Source organism: Elephas maximus, chromosome 12 (genome assembly GCF_024166365.1).
Source record: "Elephas maximus indicus isolate mEleMax1 chromosome 12, mEleMax1 primary haplotype, whole genome shotgun sequence".
Lineage (NCBI taxonomy): Eukaryota > Metazoa > Chordata > Mammalia > Proboscidea > Elephantidae > Elephas > Elephas maximus.
In genome coordinates this window covers 109,066,655-109,089,184 of record NC_064830.1, presented here as the reverse complement: position 1 = coordinate 109,089,184, position 22,530 = coordinate 109,066,655, and the positions used below count along the sequence as shown (strand labels likewise).

Below are 22,530 nucleotides of genomic sequence, written 5' to 3'. Positions count from 1 at the left end.
TGTTTCTCTGTTAGGGCTCTTGTGAAGATGAGTGAGTTAAAGTGTTTAAAATGGTATCTGGCATATAGTAAGCCTTTAAACTCTGCAAGGATAAGAACTTGTTCATGGGATTTTCCTCTACGACTGGTAGATTGTATTTAGCAAATTCCTTATTTGTTGAACATGTGAATCTGTAAATAGTTTGTGATGGAAGAACAGTTTTCTGTAACTAGTCCAATATATTACTTCATTCCACCTGTTTCCTAACTTAAGCTGTAATAAGTTTTAGAGGCTCTTCTTTCCCCGCTGGGAATATTGATATATTTGAGAGAGGAACTAGTAAAAGAGTTGTAGGGTAATTGCAATTTCTTTGCCTTTATAGGGCAATTGAAGGAGATAGGAAAAGCTTGTCTGTGGCCAGGCCCCACTCACTTACGAAGTGACAGTTTGATTGATTTTTGTTTTCCTGGAAAACTTCGCTTATATATTCATTATAAAGAACTTTTTAAATCTAGATAGAGCTTTTACTGCAGACTGTAACGTAAACGTCAATACAATTTTGTCTAGATTGGGGTTTTCAGATCAAAATTAGTTTCAAGAAGATAAAGGAGGTGTTGGAACTGAACTGCAATTAACATTTGGTCTTGGCTTTAGACTTTAAAGTACACATGATCTCCCTTTGCCTTCCACGGGCCAGAAGAATTTGGATGGATCTGAACAAACCTCTTACTAGTATTGAAAAACCGTGCAAGGTGAGTTTGCCCCTTTGTGGAGAATAAATTTGTGCCTGTCATTTCTACCCTTAACACCTCTCTTCCAAGTGGTTCTAAGACCTGAATGTAGCACCTACAGCTGTAAAACTCTTAGAAGAAGACATAGGGGTAGTGCACCAGGACCTAGGTTCTAACCGTGGATTTTTTTTAGATATGACACCAAAAGCATGAGCAACAAAAGACAGAATAGATAAACGGGACTTCATCAGAATTAAAAACTTTTGTACGTTAAAGGACTTTATGAACAAATTGAAGAGAGAAAGTAAAGATTTGGGAACCATATATCTGATAAGGGTTTAATATCCAGAATAAAGAACCCCTACAACTCAACAGAGGAGCCCTGGTGTTGCAGTGGCTAAGAGCTCAGCTGCTAACCAAAAGGTTGGTTCAAACCCACCAGTTGCTCCACGGAAGAAAGATGTGGCAGTCTGTTTTTGTAAAAATTACAGCCTTGGAAACCCTATGGGGCAGTTCTACTCTGCTGTAGGGTCGCTGTGAGTTGGAATTGACTTGATGGTCAGTGGGTTTACAACACAGCAATAAGGACAGCCCAATCAAAAAATGGGCAAAGGACACGAATAGGCGTTTCACCAGAGAAGACATACAAATGGCCAAACAGGTACATGAAACGATGCCCAATGTCTTTAGTTGTTTAAAAAGTGCATTGCCTTTGGGTTAGTTCCAGGTCACAGCGACTCTGTAGGACAGAGAAGAACTGCCCCATAGGGTTTTCAAGGCTGTAAATATTTACGAGAGCCAACAGCCACTTCTTTCTCCTGCAGAGCGGCTGGTAGGTTCCAACCACTGACCTTTCAGCGCTTAACCACTGCGCCACCAGGGCTCCTTTCGTTAGTCATTAGGGAAATGCAAATCAAAACGTTGTGATTTTTGAGGGTTTTGTAGTATGGCAGAGAAAATAATCTGAGCTTTCTTAAAAGTATATATGATTTGATGATGGTATTTTATAGTTGGAGAAATAGTTGTGAAGAGTTCGGTTCGGTTTAGGGTATCTGATTAAAATATTTTACCACACAAAAAAAAGTCATCGTGGAGTGGGAGAGAGCCCTGGTTGGTAGACCAAACCAAACCCAGTGCCGTCGAGTCGATTCCGACTCCTAGCGACCCTATAGGACAGAGTAGAACTGCCCCATAGAGTTTCCCAGGAGCGCCTGGCAGATTCGAACTGCCGACTCTTTGGTTAGCAGCCATAGCACTTAACCACTACACCATCAGCGTTGGTAGACAGAGCCGGTGAAATTCTCTGTGCAGATTCAGTTCATCAAGGACTCCTGAGAACTGAATGGGTATTTTGATTCCATTTGCATACCCAGTTCTTAGAGCGTAGCAGTTTCTAGACTAAGTTAAAAATTATATTCTGTAGATTTGTATTTTTGTCATGATGACTGTAACTCAGAACAATTGCTTTTGTAAAGCTTTTAGAGTAATATTCTTTTTTGAGTCAACTTATTTTACAACTTTTTTTTTTTTTGTGGCAGCCTCATTTGTAGGAGTGTATGAAATATTGTTCACTGTTAGTCCTGTATTGGAAAAGAAAGGGTCCTTTATTATATCTGGAAGAGCGCTCATTTATTCACTTATCCAACATATTGAGTGGCATCTGGGCTGGTTAGGCATTGTGTCTGGCCCCCAGAAAACAGATTTGAGGTGTAGTCGACTTCTTGGCAAATACTGGTATAAACAAATTATATTGCTTGCTGAGAACTTCGTGGTAAAGAATCTTTAGTTTGTTTGTATATCCAGTCTAGTTTACTTTTTTTGGTTATTTTGAATTGAGGTGACTTTTTTAAACTTAAAAAACACTTCAAAAATCTTTGAAGAGTAGATTTGATGGAATCAAGTTTTCTGAATTGAGTAAAATTTAAGCTTTAAAAGATGCCCACGCTTTATTTCAAGAACCAAACCAAAACCCGTTGCCGTCGAGTTGATTTCAACTCATAGCGACCCTACAGGACAGAGTAGAACGGCCCCATAGGGTTCCCAAGGAGCTGCTGGTGAATTCGAACTGCCAGCCTTCTGGTTAGCAGCCACTTAACCACTGTGCCACCAGGACTCCTTTTTTATACCTTTTCTAGTTAATATTCCTTTGCCATCAGAAAATAGGTTATTTTACTTAGTGGTGGTAATTAAAGCAGTTAGTTGGGAAATAAGCCATTTTCAGTTTATCAGGCTGAATTTAGGAGATTTATATATAAATGCACATATATGTGTATTTTAAAAATAACTATTTTAGTGAAATTTGTTAAAACGCTTACTAAATTTACTAAGTGCTTGTAGAAAGCACCGTATCAGGTATTTACAGACATTCTGGTGACAACCTTTTGGAGTAAGTACATGTATTGTCATTTTCTGACTAGTAAACTTGGAGTCAGAGCCCCGAGGCCACACAGCTGAGCTGAGACAGGACTTGAATTCCAGTCTCTGGTGTGATCCCGACACTGGCCTTGATGATAGCTTTGCTCTGCTGCCGTCTGTGAGCAGTGCGTTTTAAAAAATAAAGATGGGCCTCAGATTACCCCTGCTTATCCTTTCCCCATCTAACTCATGCTCATCAGACAAAGAGTACAGACCCAGCTTTCAGTTACCAGACGATTTTTAAGTTTGGAGTAAGATCAAAGAAGGACATTGTATATTGGCAGAGCAAGCTGCCCTTGTCTTAAAATCTGGATTATTAATTTTAAAGTGTAATTAATACCTTTTAGAAAATTTTCTCTTAAACCTTAGTGCCAGTCGTGGGTCTTCCTGAATAGCTGCTGAAGTGTGTGTATTTTGCTTTTTGTTTGTTTCTTTTTTTTGGACCTTGTTTCAGCTCTGAAACTAAGAATTGAATTTGTGATCCATCTAACAATGAGGCAGATTTTCTTTCCTTGACTTCCCTGTTTTGTCCTTCCCTTTGTCTGTGTGTGTGTATATGTTTTTTTAAATCACATTTAGCTGTTTCTGCCAGCTCTCTCAATTTTCTTTTTTTGGAAATGGGGTTGAGAGAGTATAAATAACTTTAAAGTAAATGGTTGCAAATCATTTCAAATTTAACCTTTTTAAATTTATTTTGCTTCTTCTGGAGTGATCGGTTGGTGTGTATTTACTGATAAAATTACCAACTTTATTTCAACAGATAGAAATTAAAAACTTAGTATCTTAAAAAGCATTCAGTCTACTATGAAAACTTAAAAGCCTTGATTTAAAAGTCAGTATTGATCAAAGATTTGGTTTAGGCATTTCTAATTTGTAAGCGATTGCTGATAATATGTGATTTTTAAAAATTCAGGTATCAAATGAACCAAAGTGGGCTCTCTGGCTCTATTTCTGCTGTCTGTTGACATTTTGATAATACTCTGCTGTTAAATATTTGTGAAACAGAACCTCTGAATGAAACATCAGCCTAATTTGTTTCCCATTGGAAAATACTTAGTTTGTGGAGATAAGCTCTTAGAAAGGTGCGTTTAAATGTTGTTCTGTGTTAATAGGCAAGGAATATAGAAATCCAGTGATTTCCTGCTCCTGGTGAGTCTCTGGAGTCTGGTGGTTAACAGCTCGCCTGCTACACAAAAGGCAGTTGGGATCCACCAGCCTCCCCTGGGAGACTGTGGGGCAGTTCTACTCTGTCTTACAGGGTGGCTGTGAGTTGGACTAGGAAACCCTGGTGGCGCAGTGGTTAAGAGCTACGGCCGCTAACCAAAAGGTCGGCAGTTGGAATCCACCAGGTGCTCCGTGGAAACCATATGGGGCAGCTCTACTCTGCCCTGTAGGGTCGCTATGCGTTGGAATAGACTCGACGGCAACGGGTTTTTTTTTTTGGTGAGTCCGCAAGGGCCGCAGATTCGGTGTTCGGTTTACTTAGTGAGTCTCTGGTGAACTGATAGCATCTGGAGTGTTATCGTCAGTTCTGGGATGTTGCCTGGAATGTGTAATGGATGGTGAGGATGAGGAATTTTTAGAAATTCTGTCACATGTAAATCATGAGGCAAACTGGGGATGCCTTGTCTGCAGAAGGGGGGCTTGTAGAGCATTTAAAGGCTCTTTTGTAGAAGATGACCGAGGCTTTTCAGGAGGCAGAAGTGACAAAGAGGCAGATTTTGGTTCATTACAAGGACTAATTTTAAACTAGTCCAGGGCTCCTTGAATCTTTATTACTGGACTAGTTTAAAAATTAATCCTTATAAGAAACCAAAATAGGAATTTGAGGAGCCCTGGTGGCACAGTGAGCCCTGGAGGCGTAGTGGTTAAGAGCTCAGGCTGCTAACCAAAAGGGTGGCAGTTTGAATCCACCAGCTGCCTCTCGGAAGCCCTGTGGGACAGTTCTCCTCTTTAGTTGGAATCGACTAAAGGTGGCACAATGGTTAAGTGCTTGGCTACTAAACAAAAGGTAGGTGGTTTGAACCCACCCGTGGCTCCGCAGGAGGAAAGACCTGGCCGTCTACTTCTGTGATGATTACAGCTTAGGAAACCCTGTGGGGCAGCAGTTCTACTCTGTCCTATAGAGTCACTCTGAGGTGGAATTGACAGGACAGCACAGAACGATAGGAATTTATTTTAAAGCAGCAAGCGCTCAGTTGGAGGAGATTTCCGAGCTGAGGGTGGGAAGGGGTGGGCTAGAACACCAATGATGATAACTAGTATCATTTTTTCGGGCTTATTATGGAGTCGGTGCACATGTGCTCCACTGCTTACTGAAAGGTTGAGAAAGGGCTAGCCATCAACTTCTGAGAAACTGGCCATGAAAGCCCTATGGAGCACAGTTCTGCTCTTGGCACATGTGGGGTCGCCATAAGTCAGAATCAGCAACTGCTGTTGGTCTTGTTATGAACTTGCTGACCTAAGGTGTCCTACGTTAACTCATTCAGTCCTCACTCACGTCCTGCGATGTGAGCTTAGGGGCTGTTGTGATTTCCTGTTTTAATGCTGAGGAAAATTAGTATAGAGATGCTAATAATGCAAGAAATTATAGTGAGAAACAGAGATGCTAATAATGCAAGAAATCATAGTGAGAAACAGGCTTGATATAAATGTAGGCAGATCCCAGAGCCCGTGCCCTTACCCACCATTACACTCATTTCCAGTTATTTTATTTGGAAATTAATTTTTGGTTTTAAGTACTATAATGATATTAGCTAAGTACATTTGAAGAGGTCATTGTCTTTGTTAATTTTGTTTATACTGTTAATAAGCAAGATAGCTATAGGGTTGTAAAATTACTTGGGGTAAAAGACTTCTACTTTCTTACTGGTGATCTCTACTATTCAGTAGCATTCTGTACGACTGACTTCTAGTACCGGAAAAAGAATTCAGCCAGGAGGCTAGTGGTCTGTTTTTTCATTTAGCACACGTGTTGTGAGTGCCTACTGTGTGCAAGGCACTGTTGGTGCAGAGAGGAGCCCACCCACGCTTTACACTTAGAGTCAGTATTAAATACTCTCCACATTAAAAGACTCGGCTTTACCTGGTGATGTGTGCAGAGAAGTTTTATTTGATAACCTTTAGCTAAAGCTGGGTGCGTTTTTAGATATATTTATCTTTATGAATTTCCTATCACTTTCTCCTTAAAATGTAAGAAGATAGAAAAACAGCCCATCCTGAACTTCTTTATTCAACCAATAGAGGCAAATAGTAATTGGTAACTTACCATTTAGCTTCCCTTACTCTTCTAACTGTAACATGTCTACCCTGTGACAGCAGAAATGGGAAAAGACGTGAGCATTTCATTAGCTTAGCACATACACGCTTAATGCTTTAAAAAATGATTTTGAAGCAGTTTTAAACTTACAAAGTAGTTACAAGAACAGCAGACAAACAAAAACTTCCCACATACCCTTTCACCCAGAGACCCTAGTCGAGGTCTGTCGAGTGCCCCAGTGATGGATGGCTGTTAGAGCCAAAGGGTCTAGTCCAGGAACTTTTTTTTTACCCAGTTTTGTCTCTCTGGTATGCTTCACTTTAGAATACTTACGCAGCCTTTGCAAGTTTTATGTCCTTGACCTTTTTGAAGGTTGCAGGGCAGTCGGTTTATACAGTGTCTCTCAACTTGGGCTTGTTCAGTGCTTCCTCAAGATATTTAATAAATTTTTTATAAATTGTGTTCACAGTCTGAACTGACTGTATTAAATGTACAATGGCATCTTAGGGTTGTATAATTTCCCCTCCTTCTGAAAAACAGATTCTTTAGTTTTTAGTGGAAGTCTCTGGGTGGTGCAGATAATTGCTAACCAAAAGATGAGAGTTTCGAGTCTACCCAGAGGCACCTCAGAAGGAAGGCTTGGCAGCCTACTCCTGAAAAATCAGTCATTGAAAACACAGTGGAGCCCAGTTCTACTCAGACACATGTGCCGGAATTAACTCGACAGATAACTGGTTGGTTGGTTAGTTTTAGTACCTAGTACAGTGAAACCTGTGAGAACTGGAACCGAATGGGACTGCCTTGTTTTTCTGGGTCTTGCAAGTTTCTGCCTTTGACAGAGTACAGCCTTACTGCTTTTCTCTGGTTTCTGTTATTGGAAAATATTTGCTTTTTCCTTCTCTGACAGGTTTCCACCTTAATACAGGTTCTGGCTTTTGCAGGCTTTACTGTAATTGTAAGTAGAACGTGGAGGTATCAGATACCTTCAGTTTTTGAGAGGTAAAAAGATTTAGGCAGCCTAAAAGATGGCCACAGTATAGTGTTACATGCTTACCTAGGCTGATTCTACTGTTAGATCCTTTTCATTTATTTTAGGTACCGTTTTAGGACAAAATGTGTAACGTCTTAGATGATTTTAGCTTTTTCTTAGTACTCATTATTGTAAAGAAATGAAGTTTGAGGTCCCATTTTACTTTGCCTTAGGATTGATACGTGGCATTGTTTTATACTTTTCACTGAAGATGTTTTATTAATGCCTGTATTCAAGCATGTGATGGTGCCTTTAATCATTTAATTTTGCTGAAACTTAGCTCCAGTGACTCTTGATAAATGAATTGGTAATTTAGTTTTCCCTCATATACAAAAAATAACCTGACACTAGATCTCAAAAGGATGAAGAGGACTGGTGAATACTGAAGAACAAAGGAAGAGATAGGCTGATCTTAGAATACTGTCTCAGGTAAAGAATGTTCACAAGGACAGGAAAGTCACATGACTCTTTTTTAGAGTAGAGGTCAAAAACTTAAGTTAGGACAAAATATTTTTCTGGTGAACATATCTTTTCACTCTTAAGCCTGCTGGATAATTACAGAATTGAGTACAGTTATCTATATCCCTAGTGGCACAGTGGGTAAGTGCCCTGCTGCTCACCAAAACGTTGGTGATTCGAACCCAGCAGCACCTCCGAGGGAGAAAAGACCTGACAGTCTATTCTCATAAAGATTATAGTGTAGAAAATCCACTGGGGCAATTCACTGTCACATCTGGTTGTTATGAGTGAAAAATTGACTCAGCGGCACCTGACAAGAAGAAGAACAATATGTGGAAGCTGATTGCCACGTCTTATTCCCAAGGAGCCCCCGGGTGGATTCCAACTGCCAATCTTTTGGTTAACACCAGAGCACTCAACAATTGTGCCACCAGGGCTCCTTATAAAATACTTAAAATTTTTTTGGTGTTCAGTTATAACAGAAGAGGAAGCATGGCCACGTAATTCTGTTGGCTTGTTTTGAGGTAGAACGGATCAGATCAGTAAGAGCATGTATAAACCTATTCCCTGAGGTTGAGCCCCCAAAGGAGCAAAAGATTGTAGAGAATGGCTGGAGTCTGTTTTCAGAGAAATAAAAGAAGAGCAAACTAGGATAAGTGATGAAAAATGAAAACGGCAAAAGGCCAGTTAAGTTCATTTTTGAAACTGTATAACCAAAAAACCCCAAACCTGGTGCTGTTGAGTCGATTCCGACTCATGGTGACCCTATAGGACAGAGTAGAACTGCCCCATTGAGTTTCTAAGGAGTGCCTGGTGACTTTGAACTGCCTGCCTTTTGGTCAGCAGCTGTAGCATTTAACCACTACACCACCAGGGTTTCCTTGAAACTGTACAGGACAGTTAAAATCAAATCAGGGAAACGAAGATGAAGTCACAAAGCATTCAGAATTGAAGAACGAAAGAAATCGGAAAAGGTAGTGTTCTGGCTAATTTGTAGATTTTTGTTGAGAATAGAGTGTGAAGTGTGGTTCCTAAGGCGCCCTGGTGGTACAGTGGTTAGCGTGGTTGGCTGCTAACGAAAAGGAGGCAGTTGAAAACCACCAGCCGCACTGGGGGACAAAGATGTTGCAGTCTGCATCCGTAAAGATTCACAGCCGTGGAGACCTACTGGGTCACTGTGAGCCGGAATCGACTCAGCGGCAGCGAGTTTAGTTGTTGTTTGGCCTAAGGTTTGGATCTTAGAGTTGGTGGGACTAGTTATTCCTGCCGAAAACAACTGGGAATATTTGAAAAATTATAAAACTCTAATAAAAACATTAAAAAGTTGATAAGCAATTTTAAAGGGCTAATTTTTAATATGGAAAGGCTAATATAAAAAGGAAAGTGGGAACTCGTAGATAATAAAAGTAGAAATCATTTTGCCCTGAGTAAAGGATGAGGTTGATTGAAGAGCAAGCCAGTCTGTATCCCTAGGAACTCAGCCTTGAACTTGGATTATGGCGATCCCAGCAGGGCTTCGAACTGGAACAGAACCGAAAAATGGAACTGGGAAAAAACTGAGACGTGAATTTAAAGAAAAAAGCTTTTCTGCCCCGAACCGCAATCGAACACCGTTATTTTTTCCGCTCTGTTATTTTTGGCTCAGCGATAGTTTTGAAGTTGTAAGCGAGACCGATGGACCATTCATGTGGGATTTGCATCTGGTGCCCACGTGTGCCAAAGGCTTCTCTGGCACCTGGCTGGTAAGGGCGCGGTTCATTGCTTCACAGCCACCTGGTGGGGCCTGCCGTGGTCGGGGCCTCAGGTGTGGGGCGGGGCCTGCTGTGGGCGGGGCGCTCAGAGAAGGCTGTCTCCACTCTGCCCTTGACCTGTCAGTCCTGCGAGCTGTGCCCCGCGAGGTGTGACAGCGTCCACCATGCAGAAGAGTCTAGGCGGAAATCTGAAAGCTGGTTACACCGCATCGAGTTCTGCAGAGCTTCACGTGAACGGAAATTTGTTAGGTGAGTGTCAACGTTTTAAACGTTTATTATCCACAGTTTTAAAATGTGGTATTTAAATTCAAGAAGTAGAAATAGCATGTCATTTTTTCTGATGATTCCATTCCTGTATTCAATCTCGATTTAAATATACCATCACACATTGTTTGTACTTAAATGTTTAATTTCTGATCTCTCACACACCGAATGTTAAACATCAGCAACTAGTGGAAAGAAAATTAATGCTTCACTTGCGATATACAGTTACTTCACTGAAAACAACTTGATGGCGTCACTATGAGGTGAAGTTTTTCCTCTAACGGTGCTGGAGAAATGTAGGAGAATGCTGTAAGGCGGCATTGGAAGAAATCGGCAAACCCTGCAAATGTAAAGTCGAGTTTATTCGAGTCTTACTGACAGACTGACAATACATGTGTAGAAGGATTTTAATACACACTGGTTCTAATTCAGATCTACGACTGTATTTACGCATCCTACTCCCTTATGTTGTCAAAGTCTAAGACTTGCTTTTACTGTAATGTAATACAGCGACTATATAGTATGTCCTAATGTTGATACTATTTCCTACCCCTTGAATTCTAGTATGGGACGACCCAGAGAAAATCCATGTCGACAACTTTTCAAGTATGACAAGATTGAAAATAAAAGCACCTATAAAATTTGCAGCACAGGTACGGCTGGAGACCATGCAGCGAGTTTAGAGAGGCACCTGAAGCCTCACCATGCGGATGAACACGATGCAGGGCAAAGCATGAAGGCAGAAAAGACTGAAGTGTTCCAAATATGCAACCAAAAACGTTAGCCGAGTTTGCCGTTCCGGAATGCCTTAAGGTGAAATTAGATAACCAAGCAATTGTCCGTGTGTGTGGAATTACCGTTAACGGTGGTTCCCGTGAGTTGATTGGACATTCAGGATTCCGTAAAACGTTAAATCCAGTTATTGCTTCAATTGGTCAAAAACTTTCAGTCAACTCAGAGAATATTAGAGAAACGATCCCTCTCTTGTCCTTAAAACTTAGTTCCAAAATGAGTAGTAATCTAGAAAAAGGAATATTCTCTTTGAAAGTGCACGTTGCCAGTAGATTGAGTTGGTCAACTCTAGGAATTAACGCTCAGTTCACACAAGACGGTAAGATACATCTGTTGACGCTGGGAATGAAAGAAAGAAAAGAAACACAGGTCTGTACATAAAAAACACTGTGCATCAGAGTTTAGAGAAGTACAACGGTGATTTATTTACAACAGATTTATTCTGTAACCACGAACAACAGTTCCGATAAAATTAAATTTGTTGATTTGCTCAGAAACGATAGTGAAATTGAATGGCAAATGTCAGGGCAAAGTGACAATTTTGAAGACTGACTTAGTGTGGTCCAACTTGCAGACATTAACCATCGCAGAGTGCAGTGACAGTGACGATGTTTACGAGGAAAGATGACTGGTAGAAGGCGTGCTGCACACAAACTTCAGTTAGTTATTAAAGACACAATGAAGGGTGCTGAGCTGGAAGAATCTTTAGAAGTATGTGGTGAGCTCGTTTGAAAACTCCGTATTCCCACATAGTCTACCAAACTTTCAGAAAACAATTCAAGGGAACCCGTACTGGATTGCCCAACAAGATGGGGCCGTATACACACCATGTTAGAAGCCTTACTCTAGGGTGCATAAATCTCTGCGATGGATTAGCTAGTAATAATATCAAATATTCCTTTTCTAATGACAAATAGGCATTATGTCAGATTAATTTTGGAAACTTTGAAGAAAGTGATGGTAAGACTGCAAAGTGAACAATTAACTATGAGTGATGTTTCCGGTATGTGGGTGGAAGCTAAGCTAAAATTAAGAACTCTTCATAATATGTTTGGAAACACATTGAAAAATATAACGTCAGGAGAAAAGTTACCACTGAAAATGATAGCGTATTTAGGAGCAGTTTTTCTAGATTCTCGTTACCAAATTCTAATTACTTCTAAACTTAAGGAGAAAGCCATATTACATTTAAAAAGCATTTGGGAAATGCAGAAAATCTGAAAAGGGGCAATACTGAAAGTATAACAAAAGATAGCAACTCAGGGAATACTCTCGCTTCAGGTGATGATGTTGATGAGGTGGAATTATTTTTCAAAATGAAAGAAAAAAGTTAATTTGAGATCAAATGACTGTACTGTTTATATTGACATTATTAACAAGCTTTTATGGTATTCAGAGAGTTAAGAGAAAAAAAGTATTGTTGACTTTTGGGTAGAAAACCTTTCACAATATACCCAAACCAAAAAAATCCTACTGCTGTCGATTCCATTCTGACCCATAGCAAGCCTATGGAACAGAGTAGAACTGCCTTATAGGGTTTCCAAGGAGCGACTGGTAGATTCAGACTGCTGACCTTTTGGTTCGCAGCAGAGCTCTTAACTGCTGCGCCGCCAGGGCTCCACTGTACCCCCAGTTCTTTGAGATTGCTGCGTTAGTTTGGGGTGCACCAGCTACTCGGGTTAATGCTGAGAGAGCTCTCGCAAGTTTGAAATTCATGTTGTGAGATGACAGGGATAGGTTAAATGAAAAAATATTACAGGACATTCTTTTAATTAGGTGTAATTATGGTTTCTTGCGATGTTTTCTAAACGAACTGTATTAATTGTATTTGAATTAAACCTATATTTGTAGTAAAATATTATTTTATGTAATATGGCTATTTAGCTTAGAACTGAGTTGATTATTAAAGTATTAAATATTTTATTGTATTTTGTCTTGATTGATGTATTAGGTATGATAGCACACCTTTGTATTTTTAGTGTTTTGTGAATACATTTTTTTTCTTGTTACTTTAGATGGAGGTTTACAGAAGAAACTAGTTTCTCAGCAAACAGCTAGTACACACATTGTTGTATGACACTGGTTAACAATGCCACGACGTGTCGGTACTCTCCCTTCTCAACCCTGGGTTCGCTATTACCCGCTTTCCTGTTCCCTCCTGCCTTCCAGTCCCTGTCCCAGGGCTGATGAGCCCCTTTAGTCTTTTTTTGTTCCATGGGCCTCTTCAGTCTTTGGCTGAAGGGTGAACTTCAGGAGTGACCTCGTTACTGAGCTGGGAGGGTGTCCAGGGGCCATACTCTCAGGGTTTCTCCACTCTTTGTCAGTCTAGCAAGTCTGGTCTTTCTTTTTGAGTTAGAATTTTGTTCTGCATTATTCTCCAGCTCCATCCAGTACCCCCTCTATTGTGATCCCTGTCAGAGCAGTCAGTGGTGGTAGCCGGGCACCATCTAGTTGTACTGGACTCAGTCTGGTGGAGGCCATGGTAGATGTGGTCCGTTAGGTGAATAAGTTCTTAACCAATTTTACGTGACTATTAAAGTGTTAGTAGTGAAATGTTGCCTACATCAAAATTAAGTTTGTTTTCAGTATATTTGATAGTATTGAGAGTTCCCTACTAAAAAAGTACTTTGAATCTTCAGTTTAATATTTTTACAGTATAAACATGCAATACTGTCTAAAAGCGATTCAGTGCTACAGTAAATTTTAAATAACAATAAAAAATGATATATTTTACATCATGTTTTTCTTTGTGTTGAAATATTTTGAGACAGATTAAAAGTGAACATCATTGCTACTTTAGATTTAATTGTTAATGAATAGTACAGAAAGAAGTAGTTTAATATTGCTATTTTCATGCTTGGTAAAGTAGAGGGTCAGTAAAAAAGAGGAAGATCCTCAAGGAGTTGGGTTGACAGAGTGGCTGCAACAGTGGGCTCAACCCAGCAAGGATTGTGAGGATGGCACAGCACCGAGCAGTGTTCCACTTCTCTCGTGCATAGGGTCGCCATGATTTGGAAGAGACTTGATGGCACCTAACAAACAACAATGTGGGTTTACAGGTAAATGTTCCATTTTGGTTGTTTTAAATTTTTTTGTTTCATGATCTTCTGTACTGGGAGACGTCTGAGTTTTTGTGTGGTATTGCAACAGATGTGACAGGTTGTATCCTGGTGATTTTTTTTCCTCCCATTTCTCGTGACACTTCATACACACGTTGCTTTTACTTAAAGCAAACCAGAAGACTACACAGGTCTTGCTCAAGTAGCTTACAGAACACTGTCTCCATTTAGTCCTTTTTCTAGGCTCCGTATGTGTTTCATTTTGCTTTTCTACTCTTTCTCTTTTCTAGTCCCCGCCCTGCTATAAGCTATTTGAGTGGTGATAGGCGGGCCTTTTCACCTCTCTGTGTCTGTTCTTAAAGGAAGTATGATGTCTCACTCAAGGCTGTTGGAAACATTTAACAAGATAATCGGGAAAGTACTAGCTTGATTAGTTGGCCACTTTCCGAGGAAAGGGAGAAGAGAGTAGTAGAGGTAACTGTGAGGGGTGCAGGAAATGTTCAGTGATAGTTCCAATGACTGTCCAGGGAAATAACCTCCCTGGATGGGCAAAGAGCAGTGAAACTGTGAGGTCATGCAAATGCACTCATTTCTAGAGAGCAGAAAGCCCCAGCCAGAAGGCATCCTTCCTGGTAAGCCTGACCAGAACTGCTTCTTTCCGTGATGAAGTGCTAGGGTGCCTCCCCCCGAAAAGCTCTGCTAATGAACTGGAGCCTCTGATTGTCTGTGGCACCCCATGGGCTACCCAACAAAAACACCCAGTGCTGTCGAGTCAATTCCGAATCATAGCGACCCTATAGGACGGAGTAGAACTGCCCCATGGTTACCCAGGTGGGTACCCAACTGTCTCCTGTGTCTTAACACACATCGAGTGTGCGTGGTGTTATATCACATTCATGACATTTTAAGATAAGAAGCAGGAACAGCTGTAGGCAGAAAATCATCCTGATTTTATGTTCTAGCTCTGATGGTGGTTATTTGACCTTGACACGTCGCTGCATTTGTCAAGTGAGAACACATCTCCTTTTCTGTTCTTAGGAATTAAAGGAGAAGTTGAGATTATGAAAAAAAAAAAAACAGCTTTCGGAAATAACGATGGAGTATAATATATATATAAGTGAACATCTTGATTATGGAAAAATAATATGCATTTGCTGTCCGTTTTAACAAAGCCACATTTTAATACAGCCGTACGTCGTTTTCTTGTGCTTTGCAGATAGCGGGTTTTTTACAAATTTGAATGTCTGTGGTGGCCCTGCATTGAGCAGGTTTATCAACACCGTTTTTCCAATGGCGTGTGCCAGCTTCCTGTCTCTTGTGTCACATTTTGGTAATTCTCCCGATATTTCAAACTCTCTCATTATACCTGTTATTGTGATTGTTTTGGGGCTCTGTGAACCGTGCCCATAGAAGGCGGTGCACTTAGTTGACAAATGTGTGTGTTCTGACTGCTCCACTGACCAGCCGTTCCCGTCTTTCAGCTGTTCCCGTCTCTCTCCCTCTTTTTGGGCCTCCTTATTCCCTGACACGCAACAGTACTAAAATTAGGCCAATTAGTAACCCTACAATGGCCTCTAAGTGTTCTAGTGAAAGGAAGAGTCGCTAGAAATGATTACGCTTGGTAGGAAGGCATGTGGAAAGCTGAAACAGGCTGAGAGCTAGGCCTCTTAGACCAGACAGCTGAGTTGTGAATGCAAAGGCAAAGTTCTTGAAGGAAATTAGAAGTGCTACTCCAGTGAACACACAAATGATAAGAAAGCGAAACAGCCTTATTGCTGATACGGAGAATGTTCTGGTGGTCTTGATAGATCAAACCAACGATAACATTCCCTTAAGCCAAATCCCAAGGCCCTAACTCTTCAATTCTGTGAAGGCCGAGAGGGGTGAGGGTGCTGCTGAAGAAAACTTGAAGCTAGCAGAGGTTGGTTCCTGAGGTTAAGGAAAGAAGCCGTCTCCGTGACATAAAAGTGCAAGGTGAAGCAGCACGTGCTGACGAAGAGGCTGCAACAAGTTACCCGGAAGGTCCAGCTGAGGTAACAGATGAAGGCCGCCGCGTTAAACAGCGGATTTCCGTGTAGATGGAATGGCCGTATGTTGGAAGAAGGTGCCATCGAGGACTTTCACAGCCGGAGAGGAGAAGTCGGTGCCTGGCTTCAAAGCTGCCAAAGACAGGCTGACTCTCCCTAGGGGCTAACGCAGCTGGTGACTTCAAGTTGAAGCCAACGCTCATTTACCATCTGAAAATCCTAGGGCCTTTAAAAATTATGCTAAGTCTACTCTGCTTGTACTCTATAAGTGGAAGAACAAAGCCTGGATGACAGCACGTCTGTTTACAACATGGTTTACTGAATATTTTAAGCCCATTGTTGAGACCTGGAAATCCTGGTGGTGCATTGATTAAGAGGTACAGTTGCTAACCAAAAGGTCGGCAGTTTGAATCCAACAGGCGCCCCTTGGAAACCCTACTGGGCAGTTCTACTCAATCCTATAAGGTGGCTGTGAGTTGGGATCAGCTCGATGGCAACAGGTTTGGTTCTTTTTGGTTGTGGTTGAGACCTACTGGTCAGAAAAAAAGATACCTTTCAAAATATTACTGTTCTAATAAAATCTATTAAGAAAACATTCAGCATCCCACTTTGGAGAGTAGCGTCTGGGGTCTTAAACGTGAGCAAGTAGCCATCTAAGATGCATCAATTGGTGTCAACCCACCTGGAGCAAAGGAGAATGAAGAACACCAAAGACACCAGGTAATTATGAGCCCAGAAGACAGAAAGGGCCACATAAACCAGAGACTACGTCAGCCTGAGACCAGAAGAACTAGATGGTGCCTGGCTACAACCGATGACTGCCCTGAAAGGGAACACAACGGAGAACCCCGAAGTGAGCGGGAGAGCAGTGGGATGCAGACCTCAAATTCTCGTAAAAAGACCAGACTTAATGGTCTGACTGAGAGTAGAAGGACCCCGGAGGTCACAGTCCCCAGACCTTCTGTTAGCCCAAGACAGGAACCATTCCCAAAGCCAACTCTTCAGGCAGGCATCGGACTGGACTATGGGATAGAAAACAATACTGGTGAGAGGGAGCTTCTTGGATCAAGTAGACACATGAGACTATGTGGGCAACTCCTGCCTGAATGGGAGATGAGAGGGCAGAGGGGGACAGAAGCTGGCTGAATGAACATGAAAATAGAGATTGGTGGGAAGGCACGTGATGACTCATTAGAGGGAGAGCAACTAGGAGTATATAGCAAGGTGTATATAAATTTTTGTGTGAGAGACTGACCTGATTTGTAAACTTTCACTTAAAGCACAATAAAAACACAAAACAAAAACAGAAAAACATTACTGCTCATTGACAGTTCGTCTGATCACCCACACGCTCTGATGGAGATACACAAGGAGATGAATGTTGTTTTCATGCCTGCTAACATCGTCCATTCTGCAGCCCAAAACGAAGGAATAATTTTGATTTTCAAGTCTTATTATTTAAGAGGTACATTTTGTAAGGCTGTAGGTGCCACAGACAGTGATTCCTCTCATGGATCTGGCAAAGTAAACTGAAAATCTTCTGGAAAGGATTCGCCCTTCTAGAAGCCGTTAAGACCCTTCGTGATTCATGGGAGGAGGTCAAAAGATCAGCATTAATAGGAGTTTGGAAGAAGTTGATTCCAGTCCTCATGGATGACTTTGAGGGGTTCAAGTCTTCAGTCGAGCAAGTAACTGCAGATGTGGTGAAAGTCGCAAGAGAACTAGAAGTGGAACCTGAAGATGTAACTAAATTGTTGCAGTCTCATGACAGAACTTTAATGAGGAGCTGTTTCTTAGGGATGAGCAAAGAAGGCGGTTTTTTGAGATGGAGTCCACTCCGGGTGAAGATGCCGTGAACGTTGTTGAAATGACCACAGAGGATTTGGAATATGACATAACTTAGTTGATAAAGCAGCGGCAGGTTTTGAGAGGATTGACTCCTGTTTTGAAAGAAGTTCTACTGTGAGTAAAATGCTCTCAAACAGCATCGCGTGCTACAGAGAAATCTTTCATGAAAGGAAGAGTCAATCGATGCAGCAAACTTCATTGTTGTCTTATTTTAGGAAATTGCCACCCCAGCCTTCAGCCACCACCACCCAGATCAGTCAGCAGCCATCAGCATCCAGGCAAGACCCTCCGCCAGCAGAAAGATTATGAATCGCTGTAGGCTCAGAGGATGGTTAACATTTTTTAGCGATGAAGTGTTTTTAAAATAAGGTATGTATTTTTTTTTATAAACTTAATACTTTCGCGTACTTAATAGACTACAGTATAGTGTAAACATAACTTTTATATGCACTGGGAAACCGAAAACTTCTCGACTGGCTTTATTGCTGTGCTCTGGAGCCGCACCCGCCGTGTCTCCGAGGTTCGCCTGTGTGAGTTGACTGGCATCCCTGCGAGGCAAGAAGGGGACCTCGGTCGTTAGGGACGGACCTCGGTGATCCGACCGTTCCGGGACGGACCTCGGTGATCCGACCGTTCCGGGACGGACCTCGGTGATCCGACTGTTCCCTGGCTTGGCGTAGCTTGTTTGGATTCTGTCTCCAGTAAAGGTAGGGCCCTGCTTTGGGAAACAGAATTGCTTCAGTTCGTTCACAGAGTTGGAGATGACTGGTATTTATAAAGACAGCTTTTAATTATCAGGCCTAGTTGCCTAAGTATATAGACTTCATTACTTGTTGATGCCCAAGTGTAGCCTAGCAGTTAATTCACATGGTAACAGATGCGGAAGACAGATCACACTCTTTAACGATAGGAGAAAAGATAAATCCCCTTTAATATCCAGGAAAAGATTTACGTAAGTTTTTAAACAAAACAGTTTGTGTGCTAACAGCTCTGTGAGTGCTCGTCCATGTTCTCAGCAATCTTGTAGCTTTAATTAAGGAATACCCAAGTGTCTTCAATAAATTGGTTTATATACATATATATGTTTTTTGAATTCCCATTCATGTTTCTAATCTTTAATTTTTTAGTCCTTCTTTCATATTAAGTTCAGTTGATGATTTCTGGCTAACAAATAGAACTGTCGTGTGTTTTGTAGTCAATTCCTACTCGTGGTGACCCCACGAGACAATGTAGAACTGCACCATAGGGTTTCGGAGGCTGTAATCTTCATGTAGGAGCACTCATGGCAGTGATTAAGCACTTGGCTGCTAACCGAAAGGTCGTTGGTTTGAACCCACCAGCTGCCCCTCGGGAGAACGATGTGACAGTCTGCTTCCGTAAAGATTTACAGCCTTGGAAAGCCAATGGGGAGTTCTGCTCTGTCCTTCTGGGTCACTATGAGTCAGAATTGACTTGATAGCAGTGGGTTTTGTACGGTTTGGAATGTTCACAGGAGCCGATGGCCAGGTTTTTCCTCCTATGGAGTAGCTGGTGGGTTCAAACTGTCGAACTTTTCTGATAGCAGCTGAGTGCTTAACCATTGCATCACCAAGGTTCCTTGAACAAATAGAATTTGTTCTATTTTTAACAGGTATCTAATTTGCTAAAAAACAATTTTTTTTAGTATCTGAAGATTTTTTTAAAATTTGCTTTAGATTTTGGCTAGAGTGTTTCTATGTGGTTGATTATTTTATTGTGCTTGAAATTTAGCTCAGGTCCTTTGCTGTTACCAAAGTATCAGAAAATATTTTCTAAAGAGATTGAAAGGCTGTGTTATCACGGGTGTACTTGATGCCCCGCAGCCTGTTTCCTTTTTAGTGAGAAAGACAGAAGTTCTCTTTACCCAGCCTCAGTCTGCGTGACCATCTTACCTCTCTGTCCCTGTGTGCCTGGGAGAGATGGAACCTTGAATCCAATACTGTGGCAAAGCAGATCCATTCTCACTGGGTTTTGAACGCACCGCCTCGTCCTCTCGCTCACGAGAAATTTTAACTGGTTCTAGCGTACCGTCTGGATTTGTTTTGGGGGTGATGCTGACCCAATTTTATGGAAATAACACTAGATAGAAAATTAAGGGATGGGTTCTATATAGAGTCGGAACCTTGGACAAATATAATACTTAGTTTCTGAGCCTTAGAAACCCTGGTGGCGTAGTGGTTAAGTGCTACAGCTGCTAACCAAAGGGTTGGCAGTTCAAATCCACCAGGCGCTCCTTGGAATCTCTAGGGGGCAGTTCTGCTCTGTCCTATAGGGTCGCTATGAGTTGGAATCGACTCGACGGCACTGGGTTTGGTCTGGTCTGGTTTTCTGAGCCTTATTTTTTTTCTCGTGTAAGAAAGCTAGGTAGTCTTTGGAGGATGCAACCCTCACAGCTCTAAACTTGCGTTTAGAACAAGACACTGGAGTGCTGCTGTTCACTTTCTTATTACTCATCTTGCCTAGGGAATCATGGCCCAAGTAGCAATGTCTACTCTGCCCGTGGAAGACGAGGAGGCGTCCGAGAGCAGGATGGTGGTGACGTTCCTCATGTCTGCTCTGGAGTCAATGGTAAGATGGCCTTAATGTTCTGCACCTGTTCCGCAGCTGAGAATTGTTCTTAACTTACCTAAATGTTTAGTTTTTTACATTTCTATTTATCAATATCTTAGGCAATCATTTGTTTTACAAGTGTTTGAATTTGTGTGTAATATTTGAAGGTTACCCAAAGGAGTTTGTGTAATATAATATGACATGCTGCTGGTGTTTAATAATGTGTCTGTATAAAGAAAACTTCCAGAACATTGGGCCATGAGAGCACATCTGCCTTTTTATACCTATTCCTTATTTTACTTGACTTTTAAAGAAAGCATTCACAGTTCTTACTAAACTATCTGATGTGTTAACTCTTTATTTTTTTAAAATACCTACCATATACATAATTACAGTGAAATAGTAAGTGTTATTCTTTGCTATAATTTTGTATTGTTATGTATGTATGTAATGGTACTAATAAATTTGCTAATCATGTTTTTCTGGCTAAACAGATGGAAACTCAGTATTTGAGCTCATAGACTTAGGTATGTTCTGACACATTAAAATGCTAAGCAGAAGACACCTGTGTGTTTTTCCTGTCTTCAGTGGTTTACCAGTATTAGACAGCAATTTAACCGTACAGGATTCAGTATGACATGATAGTTTTTTTGTTGTCCCCATTAGGGCGTTTTTTTCCCCTTCTTTCTATTGTTTTAAGAGTTAATTTTTAAAAAATTACCTCTTGAAAGAGAAATTTAAAATGGCTAGTGGTGATATCTGGCTATTTTCTGAATGTCACATATTTCTGCCTTGTGATCTTAAAACCAGCCAACATTTGTGGCTGTTAATGTTAAATGAAAATTTAGAGATTAAATGCTACTCTCGTTGAAATTAAGATAGTTTTCTCAAATACCATTCTTTGCAGAGGGTACTTTAGGGTCATTCTGTTCATTAGAATGTCTTTATAGTCTTCTCATCTTTGGCAAAGTCGCTTCATTATTCTCAGCCTTTATCTCCTGTGCGTGAGCAGGGGTAGGAGTCTTTTTTCACGTTCCTAGTTGTATATTACAAAGTGTTCTAATTATAGATCTATAAAATAATGAGTTCTTGACTGGCTTGTCAGAGTGCTAAAGACACCGAGGTTGGCTTCATCCTTCCATTGGCCCGTAGATATCTTTGGTCTAATCCTTAGACACTTGAATCTTGTCTTGCTGTTTCCTAAGTACTGCCTTTGGTGACAGGATTGTCCAACTAAGCATGTGAATAGTACAGCAAGAATGCACCCTCATTTATCGCAAGGTAAGTAAATAGTAGCTCCTTATAGGTGAGAAGACAGTATGTAGCACATAAGTGAATCATAACAAATTTGTAGTATGCCATTAATCTTCATGCTGGAAACAATTGTTGGTTCATCTCTAGGTCAGAGGTTCTCTGCTGTGATTTTACGTGACTTTATTATAGTTCAAAAGATTTCTAATCATCTCAGAAGGTATAAAATTATTTATTTAAGATGACTTTTTAAATATATTATCCAGAAGTAAAAATAAAAAACACAGGAAAGCTGTAGGTTTCAACAAATGATATTGAGACTATATAGGCTATTCCCCCCCGCCAAAAAATACAGTGCATAGCCTTACCTCATGCGCCACATGACATTCTAGATAAAGAAGAAGAGGACAAAATTAGGATGGATTCAAAAACAAAATATATGTGCTTATGTATCTAATTCCATAAATCATCTTTTTTTTAATTGTAGTAAATATATATGTAAGAAAACATTGACCATTTCATCATTTTTTTATGTGTCCAATTCAGTGACATTAATTACCTTCATTATGTTCAGCCATCACCACTACCCATTTCCAAATTTTTCCACCAGCATTAACACAAACTCAGTTCCCCCTAAGCAAAAACTCACCCTTCCCCCCCATCCCTGGTAACCTCTAATAAACTTTGTCTCTGTACATTTGCCTGTTCTAGATATTTCATATAAGTGGGATCATACAATATTTGTCCTTTTGTGATTGACGTATTTCACTAAGCCTAACTTTTTTTTTTTTTTTAACATAAACAGCTTTCCAGTGCTTAAAATCCATGGTGTAATTTGAAGGGTCAGTAGGGAAACAGTAACATGGTAGAAAAAAATGGGCAAAGGATATGATTACAGAAACTCATCTAATGTACAATGTTGTTTAATAATGAGTAGATTTTGATTATCATACTTAAAATTTAAAAACTTTTTTTCGTGGGAAAATACATATAAAATTTACTATTTTAACTGGTTAAGCGTACAGTTCAATGACTTTAAACGCATTCACAGTATCATGCAGCCATTTCCACTGTCTGCTTCCAGAGCTTTTTCATCC

At 40.7% G+C, this 22,530-nt stretch overlaps 1 protein-coding gene across 12 annotated transcripts in view; it reads left to right on the top strand.

Annotated features, from left to right (window-relative positions):
- Positions 1-22,530, top strand: part of LOC126087354 (general transcription factor II-I) — a 138,715-nt gene that overhangs the window by 7,949 nt on the left and 108,236 nt on the right. For all 12 annotated transcript variants that reach the window (XR_007519738.1, XM_049904760.1, XM_049904759.1 and 9 more), the window contains exon 2: positions 20,096-20,200. Coding sequence is in view for 11 of the 12 variants with exons in the window: in XM_049904760.1 (XP_049760717.1) it covers positions 20,102-20,200 (99 nt within the window). In the remaining variant the exon portion in view is untranslated. The remainder of the gene's footprint in view (positions 1-20,095; positions 20,201-22,530) is intronic.